At 40.1% G+C, this 21,059-nt stretch overlaps 1 protein-coding gene across 5 annotated transcripts in view; it reads right to left on the minus strand.

The window, feature by feature from the left end:
- The window catches only part of DPY19L3 (dpy-19 like C-mannosyltransferase 3), an 80,674-nt gene that overhangs the window by 43,584 nt on the left and 16,031 nt on the right, over positions 1-21,059 (minus strand). For all 5 annotated transcript variants that reach the window (XM_010355779.2, XM_030912683.1, XM_030912684.1 and 2 more), the window contains 5 exons: positions 9,835-9,925; positions 6,138-6,259; positions 5,392-5,537; positions 3,534-3,657; positions 2,857-2,991 (listed from right to left, as the gene is read on the minus strand). In XM_010355779.2, coding sequence (XP_010354081.1) covers positions 2,857-2,991; positions 3,534-3,657; positions 5,392-5,537; positions 6,138-6,259; positions 9,835-9,925 — 618 coding nt within the window. The remainder of the gene's footprint in view (positions 1-2,856; positions 2,992-3,533; positions 3,658-5,391; positions 5,538-6,137; positions 6,260-9,834; positions 9,926-21,059) is intronic.

Raw genomic sequence — 21,059 nt, forward strand, 5'->3', positions numbered from 1 at the left:
GGGAGTGGGGCTGTGGTTTTTTCTGTAGCATCTGGCTAGAATAAGGCAGTTAATGTTTGAAAGTTTTCTGTCTTGTTAGGCTTCCTCTCTTCTGGTCCTTTTGCTAGAGGGAGGAGGCTTTTTGTTTGTTTGAGTCCACTGGTATTCCCAGGTTTCTGACTTCTTCAGCACCCAGTCAAGGATATATGGGGCAAAAAGAAAACCCAAGAAACTCGCTGCCAAATTTTCCCTCTGGTCTCAAGGTCTCTAGGCAGTCTGATTTCGTCTCACTACCTCTCAAATTCCTCTTAGGTTTGTTATATACATATACTGTCTAAGGTTTTCAAATGTACTTTGGGGAGGAACAGGGAGAAATGTCTCTATCCCCTCTCGTCTGGAACCATATAGGGTACTTAACATGATCTCTTAAGCATTTATCATGAATGTGTCTTGTTTCCACATAAATTAAGAAAACTTTATTAACCTCCATATTTTAGCCTTTAATTAAGCTAAAGTATATACTTTATAACATGCTTGCTGTTCTGTTTTACTCTGTTCACATTTCTGACTGGAAACTTGAGTTTTTGCTGGCAAGGGTTTCATCATTCATGAAAAGATGACAAAACGGACTGAAGAAGGTACTGCTTCTTGTCAGCATCTCAAGCTCTGAATTTGTATCACCTTTTTCTATACCAATTATTCCAACTCTTTCCCATTTGACATGGTTAGAGAGAAGTAATTCTAATTTATGAAGAAACTAAGTGAAATCACTTGCCTAAGCTAAAAGAGCCAGTTACTTTCAGAGCTGATAGCCGCAATTTAGTTTTATAACTCAGGATCCTTTCATTGTAATAATGTTCCTCCTTAAAGTCTGATACTTAAAACTACTTCTAACACCAACATAGTTTCAAATGCAAAAGTTGAACAAAGTTTAGAACTAAATATAAATTAGCTATATTATTTTAAAATGTTGTGTGAGCCAAAACAGTACCTTTGTTTTCTAATTTTAAAAGAGATACATATTCAGATGGGCACAGTGGTTCACGTCTGTAATCCCAGCACTTTGAGAAGCTGAGGCAGGTGGATCACTTGAGGTCAGGAGTTCAAGACCAGCCTGGGCAATATGGCAAAACCCTGTCTCTACTAAAAATACAAATATTAGCCAGGTGTGGTGGCAAGCACCTGCATTCCCAGCTACTTGGGAGGCTGAGGCAGGAGAACCGCTTAAACTCGGGAGGTGGAGGTTGTAGTGAGCCAAGATCGCGCCGCTGCACTCCAGCATGGGAGACAGAGTGAGATTCACATTATCAGAAAAAATCAAAAGATCTAAAGAACAAAAAGAATATGCAGAACATCAATCATGTCGCTGACTGTTAATACTTGACTGTGTGTTTTTCCAGAACCTTTACTCATTTTCTCTATGTTTTGCTTTTTCAAAAAAATATGGGGGGAAACTAATGGTTATGTAATACTTGATTGCATAGATATGCCATCATTTATTTAAGTATACCCTATTGCTATTGGCTCAAGTCATTTCCAGTGTTTTATTTCTTTTTATCTGTTCTGCCCAGCTTTTTCTTATTACAATACAGCTAAAATGAACATGGTAGATTATTTACTTACTTAGGACAAATGTATAGGGGTAGAAATGTTGGTGAAAAGGCAAATACATTTTTAGGCTTTTGATACCTGCTGTGAAACTACACTAAAGAAGGATTACAGGAGTGTATAGGTTGCCAGCAGTGTAGGAGTGCCCACTGGCACACCTGCAGAAACACTAAACATTTTATATACATATATAAACTTTGTCCTATCTACTTGCTCTTGCTGTATTCCACCTTCCTATTCTGCCCCTACCCCAATATCCCACCCAAATTTTACTCTCGTTTGTGATCCCGGTGGTCCAGTTCTAGCTTCTCACTTCTGTAAACACTTCTCTGCCTAAAAATAACTTTTCTTCTTTTAGATATATCAGTATTGCTAATTAGCAGCTATCATTTGTCTGCCTGTTACTTGATGTGTGTAACCTTTGTTTCCCAAGCTAAAAGGCAAACTGTGGCTACGACAATGAATTACATATATTAGCATTTCCTGTAGTGCCCATCCGATTACAGTGTTTCAGCAGACAGGCAATGTGTATTTGCTGGTTGGCTTTCATGTTTCTTAATTCAGACTCAATCCGTTATGGAAGCTGACTGCATCTCCTTTGATATGGAATAAATGAGAGCAAATCCTTGGGCTACACTGCTGCCTTAGATGTGGAGAAAGTATTTTATTATACTTGGGAAATATTTAAGTTATTACTATTTTAGAATAGTAACTATAAGGCATTTTAAAACTGTACACAATACATAAAATCATATTTTTGCACATGAAAAAATGTGATTAAATGACAGCAGCAGACACTAGGAGACAGAGATGGGTTTATTTCACATGTGACTTTCAGCCAGTCAACAGGGATTCACATCCCATATTAGTTAAATGTGACTATGAAAATTTTATAAAGTACTACAAAAAAACTGTTATATACCTATTGAGTTCTTTTTTTAAAAGCGGCAGTACACAGTAAGAAATCTTAAAAGAGCTATCTTATATTTTAAAATTTAAGTCATCTCTATAAATAACAATTGACCTAGGCACTTATGCTCCAAAATAAATCCATTCCATTTTTTAACTTAAAATAAGCAGAATAAAAGTTAAGATGGTCAAACTAGGCTTCATAAATTACTTAGCTTCAACTGGCCACAGCAAATTTACAGCAGATCTAAGAAACAGCTTCAATTTTACCCATAAGTACTTGCATATTTTCATCTCATTCTATGATATAAAAACACTAAATGGCGAAAATCTCAAGTGAGAAAAGAAAGCAAAGCTCACCTTCACTGCTGGCAGCATGTCCAGGGAGTCCAGTGTGAACAGCACTAATGCTTGCATCAGCATCATAAATTGATTAAATTGCCATGTCAGACTAAAGAGAAAAGTTGATATGAAAATGGCAAGAAGTGTCAGCCTCTGTAAAAAGAAAACCTTTGTATAATTTACATGTCTCTAGTAATAAAAAACCTTGCAGACAAGTTTTCTCAAGAGCAGCCAGTATCTCTTTAAACCAAACAGAAAAACCATAAACTGTTGCTCTGAAAACCCTTGCATTTGTTATTTAAGCTCTAACTATCATAAAGTGACACTTTGCATATAAATATTCACATACGGTGTGTGTATTCCACACTATTATGGAGGCGATAATGCATCAAATCACATCTCAAGAGCAAGGGCTTAAAAATTCTGACAGTTTTGCAGAAATCATGTGTGGGTTTGCTGCAACTATTTAAGGGTAGATTATGTATAGTACATTTTTAACATCAAAAATGAAAACATTTTCTTTGCAAAGTAGGAAAAAGCTCAGGAAAAGAAAACTTAATTTAACTCAAGTTTAAAAATTGGTCATGGAATAAGAACTATTCACATGCATTGGGATACTAAGCACATCCCACTTTTTGAAGCTTCATATATAAAATTGGGGGATTAAAAATATATGAAATTTTATAAACACTTACTTCAGAAAGAGGCTGTAAGTTTGGTCTCAGGAAATATGTAATTGCTGCTATCTGAATTGCAAAGAATGGCAGTGCCCAGTTCTCCCTCAGTGGGATGGTAAACTCAACTCTTGTGGTATCTATTCTGCACAAAAGAAAACACAAATGGCCAAAGTGATAGCTTTTACAGTAATTTCTTCGAAGACTTCCTCAGTGAAAGATATATTACATTAAGGACAAGTATACTTAAGATTCGATTCTGGCCACTGGTTCTCAATAACTGTCCTTATCATCATCATCATCATCCCTGTAACATAAAATTGGCATAGAGAACATTTAAGTCCATGGGTATGCCCTTAGCACCTGGGATTCAAGCCCAGGTCAGACCTACTCACAAATGTATCAAACCAAACCCTTACTTTTATTTCTCCCTAACTTCATTAGTGTCAAGAGGCAATAAACATTTTCCCTCTCTCTGTATTTCTTTGGTGTTTTTTATGCTTGAGTCTTAAATATGTCATTGACAGTATTTTTTTAAAAATTCCTGCCTCTCTAGAATGTGAACCCCAAGAGGGCAAGTATGGGTAAGATTTTTCATCTTTGTATACCATCCCCACACATACTAGGCATTCAATAAATGATACACATATGTAACACAAACATACGTGTGTGTCTATATATCAAACAAGGTATCTATATCTACATATACCTCTATATAAAAGAGATATATATATGAAACAATGTATCAATGTATCTATATCTACATATATCTCATATAAAAGATATATAGATATATATACAGATATCTATATCTAGATACAAAATGTAACCTTTTAAGCCTCGATTTTATCATTTCTAAAATGGGGATAATAATGGTATCTACTCTATAGGGTTCTTAGAAGAAGACATATAACGCATATTGTAAAGTGTTTGGCATACAGTAAACCCCCAATAGGATTGTAATAACAATTTGCTTAGACTTATAAAATAAAACCTGTATTAGAACTCATGCTCAAGTTTTAAGACTCCTTTTGAATACTGGTATTGCCACTGTAGGTCAGGCAATAATTCAATGATCTTGAATATGTTTTTTTAAAATGTGATTTCATAAGGCTCTACTGCTTATAACAGTAGATATTAAATAAGGCAAAAATGTCCTTGCATTTGTACATCTTTAAGCTCTACTAACTGAGAGCCATACACAACCCTATTAAGGTTGACAGTGAAGATACAATTAAAACTTCTTAGGCAAGGCACAGTGGCTCATGCCTGTGAATCCCAATACTTTGGGAGGTCAAGGTGGGAGGACTGCTTGAAGCCAGGAGTTCAAGACCAGCCTGGGCAACACAGGAAGATCCTGTCTCTACAAAAAACAAAAACAACTGCTAAATAAATAAAATTTTTAAAAATATTCATTGGCTTTAAAAAAGAGCAAAAAGAACCCAAAAACTTTTTAATGACTGATATGCTAATTACCTTGATCTGATCACTATACACTCTGTATGTATTGAAATATCACTATGCAGCCCATGAATATGTACAATTACTATTTGTCAATTTAAAAAAACCCTTTAAGAGATGGGACATGTGGCTGGAGAAATCTTGATCACACAGCAAACAGATAATAGGTTTGGGATTATTATGAATGATTTTCTTGATTTGCAATTCAATGCTCTCTGTTCCTCAGCTGGAATTATACGTAAGCAGCACTTTCTCCCTAACTAAACAAGAAAAATTGAGTAAACCACCAGGTAAACCAAAGAGAAAACGCTCCCAACCAATCAAATGTGGCAGAAGAAATTTCTCTGAGCTGGAAATGAAGTGACTTCATTTTCACTTACATTTTGGAAAGAAAAGAAGCATACTGACTCCAACTCACCTATTTGTGACATACCAGAAAGCTGCCAACAGTCCTGACAGCCACGTACCACTGAGTAGCCAGCTGGTTATATAGAGAGCTGTGACATAGATTGCCTGGAGCCCAAATAAGGTGTAAATATAAAAATAAACCGGCTCTAAATATTTCTGTAAAAGGGAACAATAAAACAAGTTTGTCAGGTGAGCCCTAACCCTCCTTAGTGCCATTTAAAACATGACAGTAGGAACAGAATATGCAGGAGCTTGCCCCTAATTCCAAGCAGCAAGCCTACACACTTTCACCTGTTCGGGCAGCCTTTCTTCCCACCACTAAGAGACAGGGGAAGGAAGTCCGTGAGAAGTCTGGCTTCACTCTTTACTCCAGAAAGTTTTATACCTAACTTAGTCCGAGGATACCTCATTCACATGAGAAGTAGTCATTGTGATTTGCTGACTTTACAAATTTTTTTATCTCAAAGATCCATCAGGACTGATTACACATTTCCAAATGAAAGTATTTATCAGCTTCTAGGCCGCATACATATATAAGCCAGGAAGCATCTATGTACAAAAACCTTTTATCTTATGTAAACAAAAAGCAATATCTTACAAAATATAAAGTTCACAATATACATGGAAAAAATACGGTATTGCTGATTTTCTACTAAACCAGTTGAAGATCAACAGATGTGACAACTTTCAGCTCAAAATGGCAGGCTTTGACTTTCATCTGATATTAACAATTCAATGTCACAAAACATAACATACCTGTATGGGTAGAACTCTATATAAAATACTGAGAAAAACCTCTTGGTAAATATTCATTCGCTGAAGGAGATTAATTGTCTTCATAGATTCAGTTTTATTATCATATATTAGGCCATGAAAACCTAAGATTGGTATGTGAAAAGTCAGGAAGAAAATAATTACACTCATAATTATTCATTCATTCAAAACTATCCACAGATTGTTCAGTATGTTGTAGAGAGTGTGGTAGGCATTGGGGATATAATAGTAAGCAAAAAAACCATACTCCTGCCCTCAAAGAGCTTACCACACATTCGATGGACATCATTTAAACATTTACACAAACATAGGCAAATTAAAACTTTTGTAACTGGAATGCAAATACCACCACCACCACCGCCACCACAAGGTTCTTCTCTAGAAACGTGGGCAAGAGGATTTCACATTTTTCCACCCTGCCTTCCTGCCATGCGACCTGCAGTATCTCCTTTGGGAGAGTATACATGGCCTTCCTTCTCCACTCCCCAGAACAGCTTTGGCCATGTGCTCTAACCAGTGGCATGTGAGTGGATGTAAGTCACAGGTGAGCAGAGGTTTTAGGAGACAAAGCATGTTTCTACCAGCTCTTGCTCTTGCCCTCTGCCATGACACTGGCATGTTCCAGATAGGGCTTGAATGCACGGATGTTCGGGGCAGAGTAGAGCTGCAGCTCCCTCACAGCTGACATTGTCATGAGAAGGAGAACTCTACCTGCTGTTACAGAGATCCAAGCCATAGAGGTCCTCTGTCACTGTAACCAGGCTAATTAATCCAAGGCATGAATGGATAGTTCACAGAAAACATGCACACAGTCCTTCCCTATAGGAGAAGATGCTCAACCTTGCTCCTATTAAAAGACTGCAAATTAAAACTACCCTGAGGGATGCTATTTCTCAACTACTGCCTTGGCAAAAAAAGTTTTAAAATACACTCTGTGAGATTATAAAAAAGCAGACTCCTATATACTATAGTTGGGAATACAAAATGGTATCATCTCTATGAAGAGGAATTTTGCAGTATCTAGCAAAATCACATATGAATTTACCCTTTGACCCAGAAAGCCCATGCCTAGGAATCAGTCCCACACACAGGCTGGCAAAAAGACAAAATGACATCGGCACAAGGTCACTCATGCAGCACCATTTGTACCAGCAAAAGATTGATCCAAAACAACCCAGATGTCCCTCAACAGGAGGTGCTGTGGACTGAAATGTGTCCCCCTCAAATCTGTATGCTGAAGTCCTAACCCCTAATATGACTGTTCTTGGAGACAGGGCCTACAGGAGGTAATAAAGGGTAAGTGAGGTTACACAGTTGGGGTCTTAATCTGATAGGACTGGTGTTCTTATAAGAGGAACAGAGAAGAGCTTGCCCTTGTGCTCTCTGCATTTGCACAGAGGAAAGGATATGTGAGGACACAGCAAGAAAAGGGCATCTACAAAGCCAGGAAGAGAGGCCTCAATAGAAACCAATCCTAACAGCATGGGGATCTTGGACTTCTAGCCTCCAGAAGGGAGAGAAAAATTTCTGTTGTTTAAGCCATGCAGTCTGTGGTATTACATTATGGCAAGCCTGAAGTCTAACACAGGAGTGTTACGGATGGATAACTCTCCAACTCTTAGGTCGGAGAGTTATGGGCCCTCATGATGGGATTAGTGGCCTTAAAAGAAGTGACACCAGAGAACTCGCTCTTCTCTTTCTGCCATGTAAGGACAGAGCAAGAAGGTGGCTGTCTGCAAGCCAGGAAGACAGCCCTCCCTAGAACCTGACCATGTGGCTCCCTAACCTCAGATTTCCAGCCTCCTGAACTGTGAGAAAAAAAATTTCTGCCATTTAAGCCACCCAGTCTGTTGTGTTTTAATTCATTAATTTTTTTATTTTTTAAATTTTGATACGGAGTCTCACTCTGTCACCCAGGCTGGAGTGCAGTCACGTGATCTCGGCTCACCACAACCTCTGCCTCCCAGGTTTAATTGATTCTCCTGCCTCAGCCTACCGAGTAGCTGGAATTATAGGCATGCGCCACCATGCCCGGCTAATTTTTTTGTATTTTTAGTAGAGACAGGGTTTCTCCAGGTTGGTCAGGCTGGTCTTGAACTCCTGACCTCAGGTGATCCATCCGCCTCGGCCTCCCAAAGTGCTGGGATTATAGGCGTGAGCCACCGCACCTGGCCTTGGGGGATGATTTTAAACTGCAACAAAGAGCAAAACAATGCAAAGGCCATGGCATAAAAGAGACTTTCTGAAAGGGACACTGCAGTGTGAGAGCTGAGACAAGGAGGCAGAGTGTCACCTCATTCAGTCTCTGTGGGAAACACGCATGCCAGAAGCTACTCTGTTGCTCTGGACATGTCCATGAATGACTGTGAAAGCACTATTAATACTGATTTTAGGTTATAAGTACATTTTAGGAAGTAAATGATTTTGCAACTATGAGATCTGTGAATAACAAGGTTTGATTGTATGGGGAAAAAATGAATACTAAGCCTGCCTTTCTTGTATAAACTGTACCGCAAAGTAGCGAAACAATGAGAAGGTTCTCTATACAACAGAGTTCCAACTAATAAATACAGGAGGAATGACAGAATTAGAAGGTCACTAATTTGCATCCCTACTGAAATAAGAACTACAGATGATAATCATCAATGGCTGCTAAAACCAGTGAAGGGCTGGTGAGTAATTACCCTTATTACGGATGAATCTATCAACACAGGGACCAACTCATTAATTTTTATGGCACAAAACCAGAGATAACCAAAATGTCATGTCTCCTAGGTGATAAAACTACAAGTATAAAACATCACTTATGGGCTGGGTGCAGTGGCTCATGCCTATAATTCCAGCACTCTGGGAGGCTGAGGCAGGAGGATCACTTGAGCTCAGGAGTTTGAGACCAGTCTGGGCAACATAGTGAGACTTCGTCTCCACAGAGAAACAAAACAAAACAAAAAACGAATGTGGTAGTGCATACCCGTAGTCCCAGCTACTTGGGAAGCTGAGGCAGGAGGACTGCTTGAGCTTGGGAGATTGAGACTGCAGTGAGCTATGATCATACCACTGCAACTAATTTATGAATAACTGCCACCAAAAATGTCAAAGCCGACTCCAAATAAAGCCTATAAAAGAGCAGTTTTTCTGTCACATGCACTCATGCTAAGCCTATCAAGTATACATTAGGTAGAAGAGATGCATGTTGGGGCTTTCATTAGATGGAGTAAAGGCAGAGTGTGGGGTCTAACCCACTCAGGGTAAGTAAAACTGCAGGAAAATGACAACTGTGAAATAAACGAATGAATGGGGATACTGGGGACAAGAGAGACAACTGTAATTTTTATTTGTGTTACCAAAATGCCTCCTGTTCTCAGACAATATTTCTTTCGCCTGCAAAGACCTCTTCCAAAATGATCATGAGAAAATTCAGCAACAAAACCATGAAATTGTAAAGGTATTACTTTTGGGATGGAACAGAGCTGGAAGGCAAGGAGAGGAGGGTTATGTAAAGTATTACGTAACTTCTTCCAGAGCAAAAAAGACATTTTCATGGAATGATTAGACATTAACAAGGAAAAGCCACACATGTTCTAGAGAGCATTTAAGTAGTTTTTAGTACACAGTACTTCTGACTAAACTATTGAAAAAAATGCAAAAGACCCCAAACGAAACTATCAGTTGTAATTACCTTGCACGACGGTTGGAGCCTGCAGCATCTGCTTATAGTAGGAGTAATACAAACCACACTCTGTTCTGAATGAGATTTCTCGCTCCACTTCCTGAAAAAGAGTTAATCCTATGGGTTTACATGACCTAGTTTTGGTTTAAATACATATTGTTCCTGTAGAAAGGATATATAACTGCAACTTGAAAGAGAAAAAACTCTGAAAATATATCTCAAAAAATCTTGGCAAACAAGAATGGAAGGCTGATCATTGTTAAAGTTGAGTGAGGGATACATGGGAGTCTGTCCTACTATTCTCTACTTTAGTGAATGTTTAATCTTAAAAAAGATTTTTAAAGAATACATCACCATTCCTATGCAATATCAGTGAGACACAAAACAGGGATGGCAGAAAAAAAAATCTCCCACATGAAAAGAAATATAATTGCATTAGACACCTACCTAAAAGCTACTAATATTACATAAGATCTATCATTTTCTTTTTATTCTAAGATTAAAAGGCATTCGTAGTCAAATAAGGCAGACACATGAATTTTACTCTGACAAGTGTAACCCTGGTGGGAAGAGGTTCATGCAGGTAAATGGATATATGAAATATTTAAACTGCTTTTAGATAAGTATTCAACCCTAGAAGAACTGAAAACCTAAAGTAATAGCTATTAGCCAATTTAGTTACACGATACTTTTATTAAATTTAAATTATTACTATAAAACATAGAAGCAATAGGCAATAATGACACAGAAGACTTTCTGGAATAATGCAATTAATACTGTTGGATGATACATTTTATCTATAGGTTAAGCAGCCCTAACCTGAAAAGCTGAAATCCAAATGAAATACTTTAAAATCGGATACTTTCTGAGAGCCAAAATGATGCCACAAGTTACCCTGAAAGTGTTATTTTTTTCACTGTACTGATGGTATGTCATATTTTTTATCGTTAAGTACTTACGTGTGAATAAGTATAAGAAAATGATTACTTATAAAGGTAGCATGTAAATTCAGAGTCAGGAACAATGGTGATGCCAAATAATCATAGATTGCCCACTAGGATGGTTGACATAGTGCCACCTTTGTTTTCTGATGGTTCAGCATCTACAAACTTTGTTTCATGCACAAACTTATGAACTACATTGTATAAAATCACCTTTGGGCTATGTGCATAAGGTATACATGAAACATAAACGAATTTCATGTTTACATCTGAATCCCATCCCCAAGATTTCTCATTATGTATATGCAAATAACCCAAAATCTGAAATCCAAGACACTTCCGGTCCCAAGTATTTCAGATGAGGGATACTTAACCTGTACCTGTAAAAGCATAAATAAATAAAAAGTTATTATCTATGTCATTAGAGATTCTTTTACACCAGTATTAAAAATGAAACAAAACAAAACAAACCATGTCCTAGAATCTGTAACACACTGTCTAAAATATAATTCGATCTGTCCTTTTTTTCTTGAGATGGAGTTTCACTCTTATTGCCCAGGCTGGAGTGCAATGGTGCGATCTTGGCTCACCGCAACCTGCAACTTCCAGGTTCAAGCGATTCTCCTGCCTCAGCCTCCCTAGTAACCGCGATTACAGGCATGTGCCACCACTCCCGACTAATTTGGTATTTTTAGTAGAGACGGGGTTTCTCCATATTGGTCAGGCTGGTCTCGAACTACCGACCTCAGGTGATCCGCCCGCCTCAGCCTCCCAAAGTGCTGGGATTACAGGTGTGAGGCACCGCACCCGGCCGTGTTTTTTCATATTATAGCAGATCCACATTCCACAAACCCAGTGGGGGAAAGTGATAAACACTGAACGTATCATTTTCCAATTGATGAACTTCTTTTAGCTCATTTTGCTTTCCCTTAAGTCCAACTAATTTTCATATGGTAATAAACATTTTATTTTATTTTTTATTATTATTTTTTTTTGAGATGGAGTCTCGCTCTGTCTCCTGGGCTGGAGTGCAGTGGCCGGATCTCAGCTCACTGCAAGCTCCGCCTCCCGGGTTCACGCCATTCTCCTGCCTCAGCCTCCCGAGTAGCTGGGAATATAGGCGCCCGCCACCTTGCCTGGCTAGTTTTTTGTATTTTTTAGTAGAGACGGGGTTTCACCGTGTTAGCCAGGATGGTCTCGATCTCCTGACCTCATGATCCGCCCGTCTCAGCCTCCCAAGGTGCTGGGATTACAGGCTTGAGCCACCGCGCCCGGCTAAACATTTTATTAAAAGAACTACTCAGGCTGGGTGCGGTGGCTCACGCCTATAGCCTTGCACTTTGGGAGGCCAAAGTGGGTGGATTGCTTGAGCTCAGGAATTCAAGACCAGCCTGGGCAGCATGGCAAAACCCTGTCTCTACCGAAAAAAAAAAAAAAAAATTAGCCAGCCATAGTGGCATGTACCTGAATTCCCAGGTACTGGGGAGGTTAAGGAAGGAGGACTGATTGAGACTCAGCCCACTGGGAGGCTAAGGGGGCAGTAGCCATGATCAAGCCACTCCAGCCTGGATGACAGAGCAAGACCCTGCCTCAATAAATAAATAAATAAATAGATAAGTAATAATCATTCATGTTATTATCTTCAGACTTAGAAATGATTTATTTAATATATTTCTGCTACCCTCTAAATCTTTTTATCATTGTTTGCTAACTCCTTTTAGAAAAATGAGAGGTATGGTAGCAAACCTTACCGAACTTCCTTTCACAGAAAATAAATTTATCCTGAGGAAATCAAGCATTTAAAAAAAGGCCCATCAGGTTCTGAAATTTATTTATTTATTTTTTGGAGACAGGGTCTCACTCTGTCACCCAAGCTGGAGTACAGTGGCCTGATCACGGCTCATCATAGCCTTCGCCTGCCAGGCTCAAGTGATACTCTCGCCTCAGCTTCCAAGTAGCCTGGGACTACAGGCACATGCCACTGTGTCCGCCTAATTTTTGTATTTTTTGTAGAGGTACAGTTTCGCCGTGTTGCCCAAGCTGGTCTTGAACTCCTGAGCTTAAGTGATCCTCCTGCCACAGCCTCTCAAAGTGCTGGGATTACAGGCAGGAGCCACAGTGCCTGGGCCTACAATTTAATTTCAATAACACACTTGCTTCATAAAAAGGCTAATACATAATGATACAACTTTCCTAACTTTCATTGCGAGTGATTTGTGTTGTATCTTTCATAGCAGTAAAGGCAATTCTTCTGGGTAGTTATGTTAACCCACTCATTTTTTATCTTTGAGAAAAAGTGCTCTATTGCTTTTAAGAACACACACCTGGCTGGGCGCGGTGGCTCAAGCCTGTAATCCCAGCACTTTGGGAGGCCGAGACGGGCGGATCATGAGGTCAGGAGATTGAGACCATCCTGGCTAACACGGTGAAACCCCGTCTCTACTAAAAAAATACAAAAATCTAGCCAGGCGAAGTGGCGGGTGCCTGTAGTCCCAGCTACTCAGGAGGCTGAGGCAGGAGAATGGCGTGAACCCAGGAGGCGGAGCTTGCAGTGAGCTGAGACACGGCCACTGCACTCCAGCCCGGGCGACAGAGCGAGACTCCGTCTCAAAAAAAAAAAAAAAAAAAAAAAAAAAGAACATACACCCAACCTGGTATCACTCGTTTCTAGAATGTTCAAACTCCTACTCAGTCAAACAGCCACAGAGGCTATGAATTGATGTTAATTGAGCAAATACTAGCTTTTGTCCATGCAAATAAGAAAAACAACAACATTAATTACATTATTTTCTTTAGATTCCTTAAAGTGTTCAAAGGCACTCGAGGAGTGTGAAAATCCTCATGTCACACCTACATCCCAAATCAAACTGGAGAGCCAATAAAGAATGAAAGAGTGAATTATATGGTTCTAAGAATAAAAGACCAGGGAATAAGAAAAAACGTTGCTCAATGTACTAAAGGTAGAAAGCTTTTGTGTCCCATCCCTCCCTTTAATATAGCCAGAATGCATAAAGAACAGAGGGGGACCTAATTAGTAAAAATGCATTCAAACATGATTAATTGGTAATCTGGCACCAGCTGTATAGAACCAAATGCTATACTTTATTAGACAGACACTTGCAAGTTTTACATCTGCTTCATGCTAACAGAACATCTGCTTCACTCATTCAAACACTTTTCCAGTTTTACGGCAATTTATACTTCGCTTGGTAGATCACACCCGTGAAAATATACACCAATAGTAGTTATCCTCTAAAGAATGCAAAATGAACAAATACTTCATATTTCAATCTGCACAGGTTCCATGGGGAATGCAATGTTGACAGAACGAAAACATCTTCGAAGATGACAGAAAGAAGTAGAAAGACAAAAGACTTGTATTTATAAAGAACTGTACAGCTGGCCGGGTACGGTGGTTCATGCCTGTAATCCCAGCACTTTGGGAGGCCACGACAGGTGGATCATGAGGTCAGGAGTTCAAGACCAGCCTGGCTAAGATGGTGAAACCCCGTCTCTACTAAAAATACAAAAAATCAGCTGGGCATGGTGGCAGGCACCTGCAATCCCAGCTACTTGGGAGGCTGAGGCAAGAGAATCACCTGAACTCGGAGGGCAGAGGTTGCAGTGAGCCGAGATCACGCCATAGTACTCCAGCCTGGGAGACAGAGTGAGACTCCGTCTCAAAAAACAAAACAAAACAAAACAAACAAACAAAAAACCACATGGTTTAAGTACCACAATGGTACTTAAAACCACTGAAGTAACAATGTATATAGTAACTTAACAGAAGTACAAAAAGAAAATAAAATGACTGCTCACAATGACTCATCACATTCCCCACAGGCACTCAGATAAGTTGCTGGCAATGCCCAAAGGCTAGAGAGTCCTTTGAGACAAGCGACACCCAATGTGGAAAGGAAACATTAAATTAGCTTTTAAAAAATCTCATGTAAATAGATCCCCCACATAATGTCTGGTCACCCTGGCCTGCCTTTAGCAAGAATCCTCTAAGCCTGGTTGAGCCAGAATCTCCGATACCCCAGTGGTTCCTCTCACTCATTTCCCAGCCACTGACCCCACCCCACTCCTTGGCTGCCCATTCCTACTCATCCACGCTGTACTAGGAGTTGAGTACAATCTCTCTCCACCACTGCAAGACCTTGTTGCAGCGGTCCCTACATCTATCATGATGGTCCTAATAAAGTCTTCCTCACCCTGCTTTAAAAAAAACAAAAACAACTGATGTAAAAAAGTTCTGTTTACAGGCCGGGCGCAGTGGCTCACACCTACAATCCCATCACTTTGGGAAGTCGAGGTGGGGAGATCACTTGAGGTCAGGAGTTTGAGATGAGCCTGGCCAACATGCCAAAACCCTGCCTTTACTAAAAATACAAAAATTATCTGGGCATTGTGGCACATGTCTGTAATTCCAGCTACTTGGGAGGCTGAGGCATGAGAATTGCTTGAACCCGGGACATGGAAGGTGCAGTCAGCTGAGATCCCAGCACTGCACTGTAGCCTGGGTGATGGAGTGAGACTCTGTCTCAGAAAAAAAAAAGGTTTTGTTTACAAAAATTGTCCCCCCAAATAATTAGACTGTTAGTAGTGGGGAAGCCACCGAAAAATTAACTTTATAAATGTAATCTGTTTCAGAATGAGGTTAACAAATCATCTCACCAAGAAATAGTAGCCCATAAGACAGCTGTTCTTAAAGTTCTGTACTGGGAATCATGCCCTCAGCAAACATATTTATGGCACATACATGGTTTATTGTCTGGTTAAATTCATGTCCATCTGTTAGAGGGGAATGATTCTTGCCCTAGAGTTGATTAAAGCCGTGGCATGTGAGAAGTGCCAAGCAGGGCTTGTGAGGAGGGCAGTCTGCTGCTGAAGCGACAGTTCTTCCACTGGGCCCACACTCAGGCAATCAGCAGTCTTAGCACTACTGTGCTAGTACTGTGTGGATTAACCCTATCTATTTTAAAGTCTCCTTGCTTTGCAGGAGTATTCCATGGGAAGTCATGCAAATTCGGCGATATCAAGTAAATAAGTGGAAAATGTTAGCAAATGGAAAAAAAGACTAAAAAGAAGAGTGACCTTGGTGCTCACAGCCAAAGGAGAACTGCCTTCTTTATCACTGCACATTTATTTGCTGGGGAAACAAAAAGGTGCAGGAATTTAGTACTTGACCAAAAGATGTTTATGTTCCAGTAAGAAAGAAGAATGCGGCTGTGTGCGGTGGCTCACGCTTATAACCCCAGCACTTTGGGAGGCTGAGGCAGGTGGATTACTTGAGCCTAGGACTTTAAGACCAGCCTAGGGAACATGACAAAACCCAATCTATACTAAAAATATAAAAAATTAGCTGGGCACGGTGGTATGAACCTGTAGTTCCAGCTACTCGTGGGGTTGCAGTGGGAGAATCACCTGGGCTCAGGAGGTCGAGGCTACAGTGAGCTGAGATCGCACCGCCGCACTCCAGACTGGGAGACAGAGTGAGATCCTGTCTCAAAAACAAACAAACAAACAACAACAACAACAAAACACTAAAGAAAGAACACATTGTAAACAAAGGGAAATGACTTCAGGCATGCCTCATCTCACTATGCCTCACTTTCCTGCCCTTTGTAGATAATGCGTTTTTACAAACTGAAACTTAGTGGCAACTGTGCATCAAACAACTATCAACGCCATTTTCCCAACAGCTATTGCTATTTTTTGTCTCTGTCACATTTTAGTAATTCTTCCAATATTTCACATTTTTCTTTATTATTATACTTGTCATGGGATCTAGGATCAGTGATCTTTGATGTCATCAATACTACTGTAATTGTTTTGGGGCACAATAAACCACACCCATGTAAGACGGTGAACTGAAATGTGTGTGTTCTGATACCTCTGTCATTCTTCTGTCTCATTTCCTCTCCCCAGGCCTCTCTGCTCCCTGAGACACAATCATACCAAAATTACTAACTTTACAATAGCCTCTAAGTGTTGAAAGGAAGTGTGGCACATCTCTCACTTTAAATGGAAAGCTAGAGATGATAAGTTAGTGAGGAAAGCATGTCAAAAGTTGAGAGAGACCAAAAGCCAGGCCTCCTGTGCCAAACAGCCAAGCTGTTAACGCAAAGGAAAAGTTATGAAAGGAAATTAAAAGTGCTACTCCAGTGAACGCACCAATGATAAGAATGAAAAACAGTCTCATTGCTGATACGGAGAAAGTCTAATGCTCTGATAGAAAATCAACCCATCTAAAACATTCTTTTAAGCCAACGCCTAATCCAGAGCAAGGCCCTAACTCTCTTCAATTCTGTGAAGGCTAGAGAGGTGAGGAAGCTATAGAAGAAAAGCTGGAAGCTAGCAGAGGTTGGTGCATGAGGTTGAGGGGAAGTAGCCATCTCCCTAACATACAAGTGCAAGGTGAAGCTGAAAGTGCTAATGGAAAAGCTGTAGCAAGTCATCCAGAAGATCCAGCTAAGATGGCTGATGAAGGTGCCTACATTAAACAACAGATATTCAATGTAGATGAAACAGCCTTCTATTGAAAGATGTCGTCTTGGACTCTTACAGCTCAAGAGGAGAAGTCAATGCCTGGCTTCAAAGCTTCAGAGCATAGGCCGACTCTCTTGTTAGGGGCTAATGCAGCTGGCGGCTTTAAGTTGAAGCCAATGTTCATTTACCATTCTGAAAATCCTAGGGCCCTTATTAAGAATGATGTGAAATCTACTCTGCTTGTGCTCTAGAGATGGACAACAAAACCTGGATGACAGCAGACGTTTTGATAGCATGATTTACTGAGTATTTTAGGCCCACTGTTGAGACCTACTACTCAGGAAGAAAAAAAAATTCTTTTCAAAATACTACTGCTCATCGATAATGCATCTGGTGATTTGTGTTATTTTCACACCTGCTAACACAAAATCCACTCTACAAGGAATAATTTTGACTTTCAAGTCTTAATTTTTAATTTTTTTTTTTTTGAGTCGGAATCTCGCTCTGTCACCCAGGATGGAGCACAGTGGTGCCATCTCAGCTCACTGCAACCTCTGCCTCCCAGGTTCAAGTGATCCTCCTGCCTCAGCCTCCCTAGTAGCTGGGACTACAGATGTGTGCCATCACACCTGGCTAATTTTTGTGCTTTTAGCAGACACAGGGTTTCACCATTTTGGCCCGGCTGGTCTTGAACTCCTGACCTCAAGTGATCTGCCCACCTTGGCCTCCAAAGTGCTGAGATTACAGGCATGAGCCACTGCGCCTGGCCTGATGGTGTACTTTGGAGTATGAAAATGTCTAATTTTGATGAAGACCAATTTATTTATTTATTTTTAATCATGTGTTTTTAGTGTTGTCTCTATGAAGTTTTGGCCTACTCCACAGTTATAAAGATTCATTTGTATGTTTTCTTCTAAATGTTTTACAGTTTTAGACATTCAGGACTATGATCCATTTTGAGTTAATTTTTGTGTGTGGTGTGAGGCAGTGGTCTAACTTCATTCTTTTGCATGTGAATATCCATTTGTTTATAGATCATTTATTGAAGACTATTCTTTCTCTACTTAACTGGCCTTCCTGGTGCCCTGCTGAAAATCACTTGATCATCTAAGGATTTATGTCTGTATTTCCAATTTTATTCTACTGATCTATACGTCTACCTTATGCCAGCACAAGAGTCTTAATTACTGTGGCTGTGTAGTAAGTTTTGAAATCAGAAAGTTTGAGTCTTACAACTTCGTTTTTCTTTTTCAAAACTGTTTTAGCTATTCTGAGTCCCCTGAGTTCCCATATACATTTTTGGACTAGCTTGTCAATTTCTGTGAAAAGTCCACCTGGGATTCTGAGAGGGATCATGTTGAATCTGTAGATCAACTTGAAGAGTACTGCCATCTTTTTTTGTTTTTGAGACAGGGTCTTACTCTGTTGCCCAGGCTGGAGTGCAATGGTATGATCTTGGCTCACTTAAGACTTGGCTTCCTGTGCTCAGGTGATCATCCCATCACACCCTCTCAAGTAGCTGGGGGTAAGTTGTGTGCCACCAAGCCTGGCTAATTTTTTTTTAAATATTTTTAGTATAGACAGGTTTTTGCCATGTTGCCCAGGCTGGTGTTTCTTACCAGTTTTAAATCAAAATTTTGACTTCCAGATATAAAAGAGAAAGAAATCAGGATACTCCTACCTATTTTTTAAAAACTTTTTTTCTTTTCTTTTTTTTTGTTTTTAGAGACACGGTTTCACTCTGTCACCCAGGCCAGAGTGCAGTGGTGTGATCATAGCTCACTACAGCCTTGACCTCCCCAGCTCAGATGACCCTCCTGTCTCAGCTTCCCAAGTAACTGGGGCTGCAGGTGCACATCACCACACCCAGCTAATTTTCAAAAAAATTTTTGTAGAGATGGCATCTCACTATGTCGCCCAGGCTGGTCTTGAACTTCTGGGCTCAAGCAATCCTCCCACCTTCTGCCCTCCAGAGTGCTGAGATGACAGCTGTGAGCCACTCTGCCGGCTGGCTTCCCCCATCCTTTCTTTTTTGAGACAGGGTCTCATTCTGTCAAACAGGCTGGAGCACAATGGCACAATCTTAGCTAATGACAACCTCTGCCTCCTAAGCTCAAGTAATCCTCCTATACCTCAGTCTCCCGCGTAGATGGAACTATAGGCATGTGCCACCATGCCTGGCAATTTTAGTTTTTCAGAGATGGGGTTTCACCATATTGCCCAGGCTTGTCTTGAACTACTGAACTTAAGTGATCCTTGGCCTCCCAAAGTGCTGGGATGACAGGCGTGAGCCAGTGTGCCCAGTCAGCCTCCACCATCTTTTACCCTCTCTTCTCCTTCCTCTTTTATCTTGTGTTATACATATTACACTGTTATGTTATTATTATACTATTATGTATTATAACATTATTACTTATGTTGGCATTCTTATGTACTAGGTTGGTGCAAAAGTGATTGTGGTTTTTGCCATTTAAAAGTAATGGTGGCCAGGCATGGTGGCTCATGTCTGTAATCCTAACTTTGGGAGGCAGAGGTGGGTGGACTGCCTGAGCTCAGGAGTTCGAGACCAGCCTGGGCAACATGGCAAAATCCTGTCTCTACTAAAAATCCCCACCCCAAAAAAAAAATTAGCTGGGCATGGTGGTGCACGTCTGTAATCCCAACTACCAGAGAGGCTGAGGCACAACTGCTTGAACCCAGAAGGTGGAGGTTGCAGTGAGCGGAGATCATGCCACTTCATTCCAGCCTGGGTGACAGAGCAAGCTCTGTCTCATAAATAAATAAATAAATATTAATGACAAGACCTGCATTACTCTTGCACCTAATATGACAATATCTATATCATATACATTTTGTTCTATCACTAATTTTTAGTTTTAGTCCTATAGTTAAATAAATTTGAGCCCCACTGGGCATCTTTCTGTCATTGTTTTTCCATGTATCTCATGGATGGATCAAGTTTTTCCGCTTCCAATTTTTTCAGGTATTCTTAAAAATATATTATTTCTAGGGGAAAAAAAAGGTTGTATGCTGTCTTTATATGCAATGGAATGACTAGGTTGAAATGTGTAAATCATTTTCTCTTACTTGAGTATTTTCTAGGCATCACTCATGGTCTCTGACGATTAGACGTTACTGTGGAGAACCTGAATGCCAGGTTGACCTTTGTTTCTCCTTATTGGTAACTTGATCTTTTTGTCTAGAATGTCCAAAGGTTTCTTTATATATTTAAGTCCAGCAACTTCAGAGAACTCTATCCTGCTAATGGTTTTTCTAGGCCAATTTATCCTGGAACCTGCTCTGCCCCTTCAATTAGTAGATTCAAATTTCCTTTTATTTTTGGAAAGTTTCCTTGAATTACATCTTTAAACACGTGTTTTTTGTTTTGTTTGTTTTGTTTTCCTGATTTATTGTTCTGGTTCTCTTTTTTTGGGACACAAATGATGCATGCTTGCTGCTCTTTGTCCTCCTCAATTGTCACTTGCTTTCTCATACTGTCACTTTATTCAATCTTCCTTTCATTTTGTTGACCTCTCTCAGTCCTGTCCAACATTGCTCTTTCTGTACATTCTGCAGATTCTAGTCTCCTGTATGGTGCATCTGAGATGGTCATAATTTCCACAATGATTCTACCTTGAAATTCTATTTCTTTCTTTTTTTTTTTTTTTTTGAGGCGGAGTCTCGCTCTGTCGCCCGGACTGGAGTGCAGTGGCCGGATCTCAGCTCACTGCAAGCTCCGCCTCCCGGGTTTACGCCATTCTCCTGCCTCAGCCTCCGGAGTAGCTGGGACTACAGGAGCCC

The sequence above is a fragment of the Rhinopithecus roxellana genome, chromosome 12, assembly GCF_007565055.1.
Source record: "Rhinopithecus roxellana isolate Shanxi Qingling chromosome 12, ASM756505v1, whole genome shotgun sequence".
NCBI lineage: Eukaryota > Metazoa > Chordata > Mammalia > Primates > Cercopithecidae > Rhinopithecus > Rhinopithecus roxellana.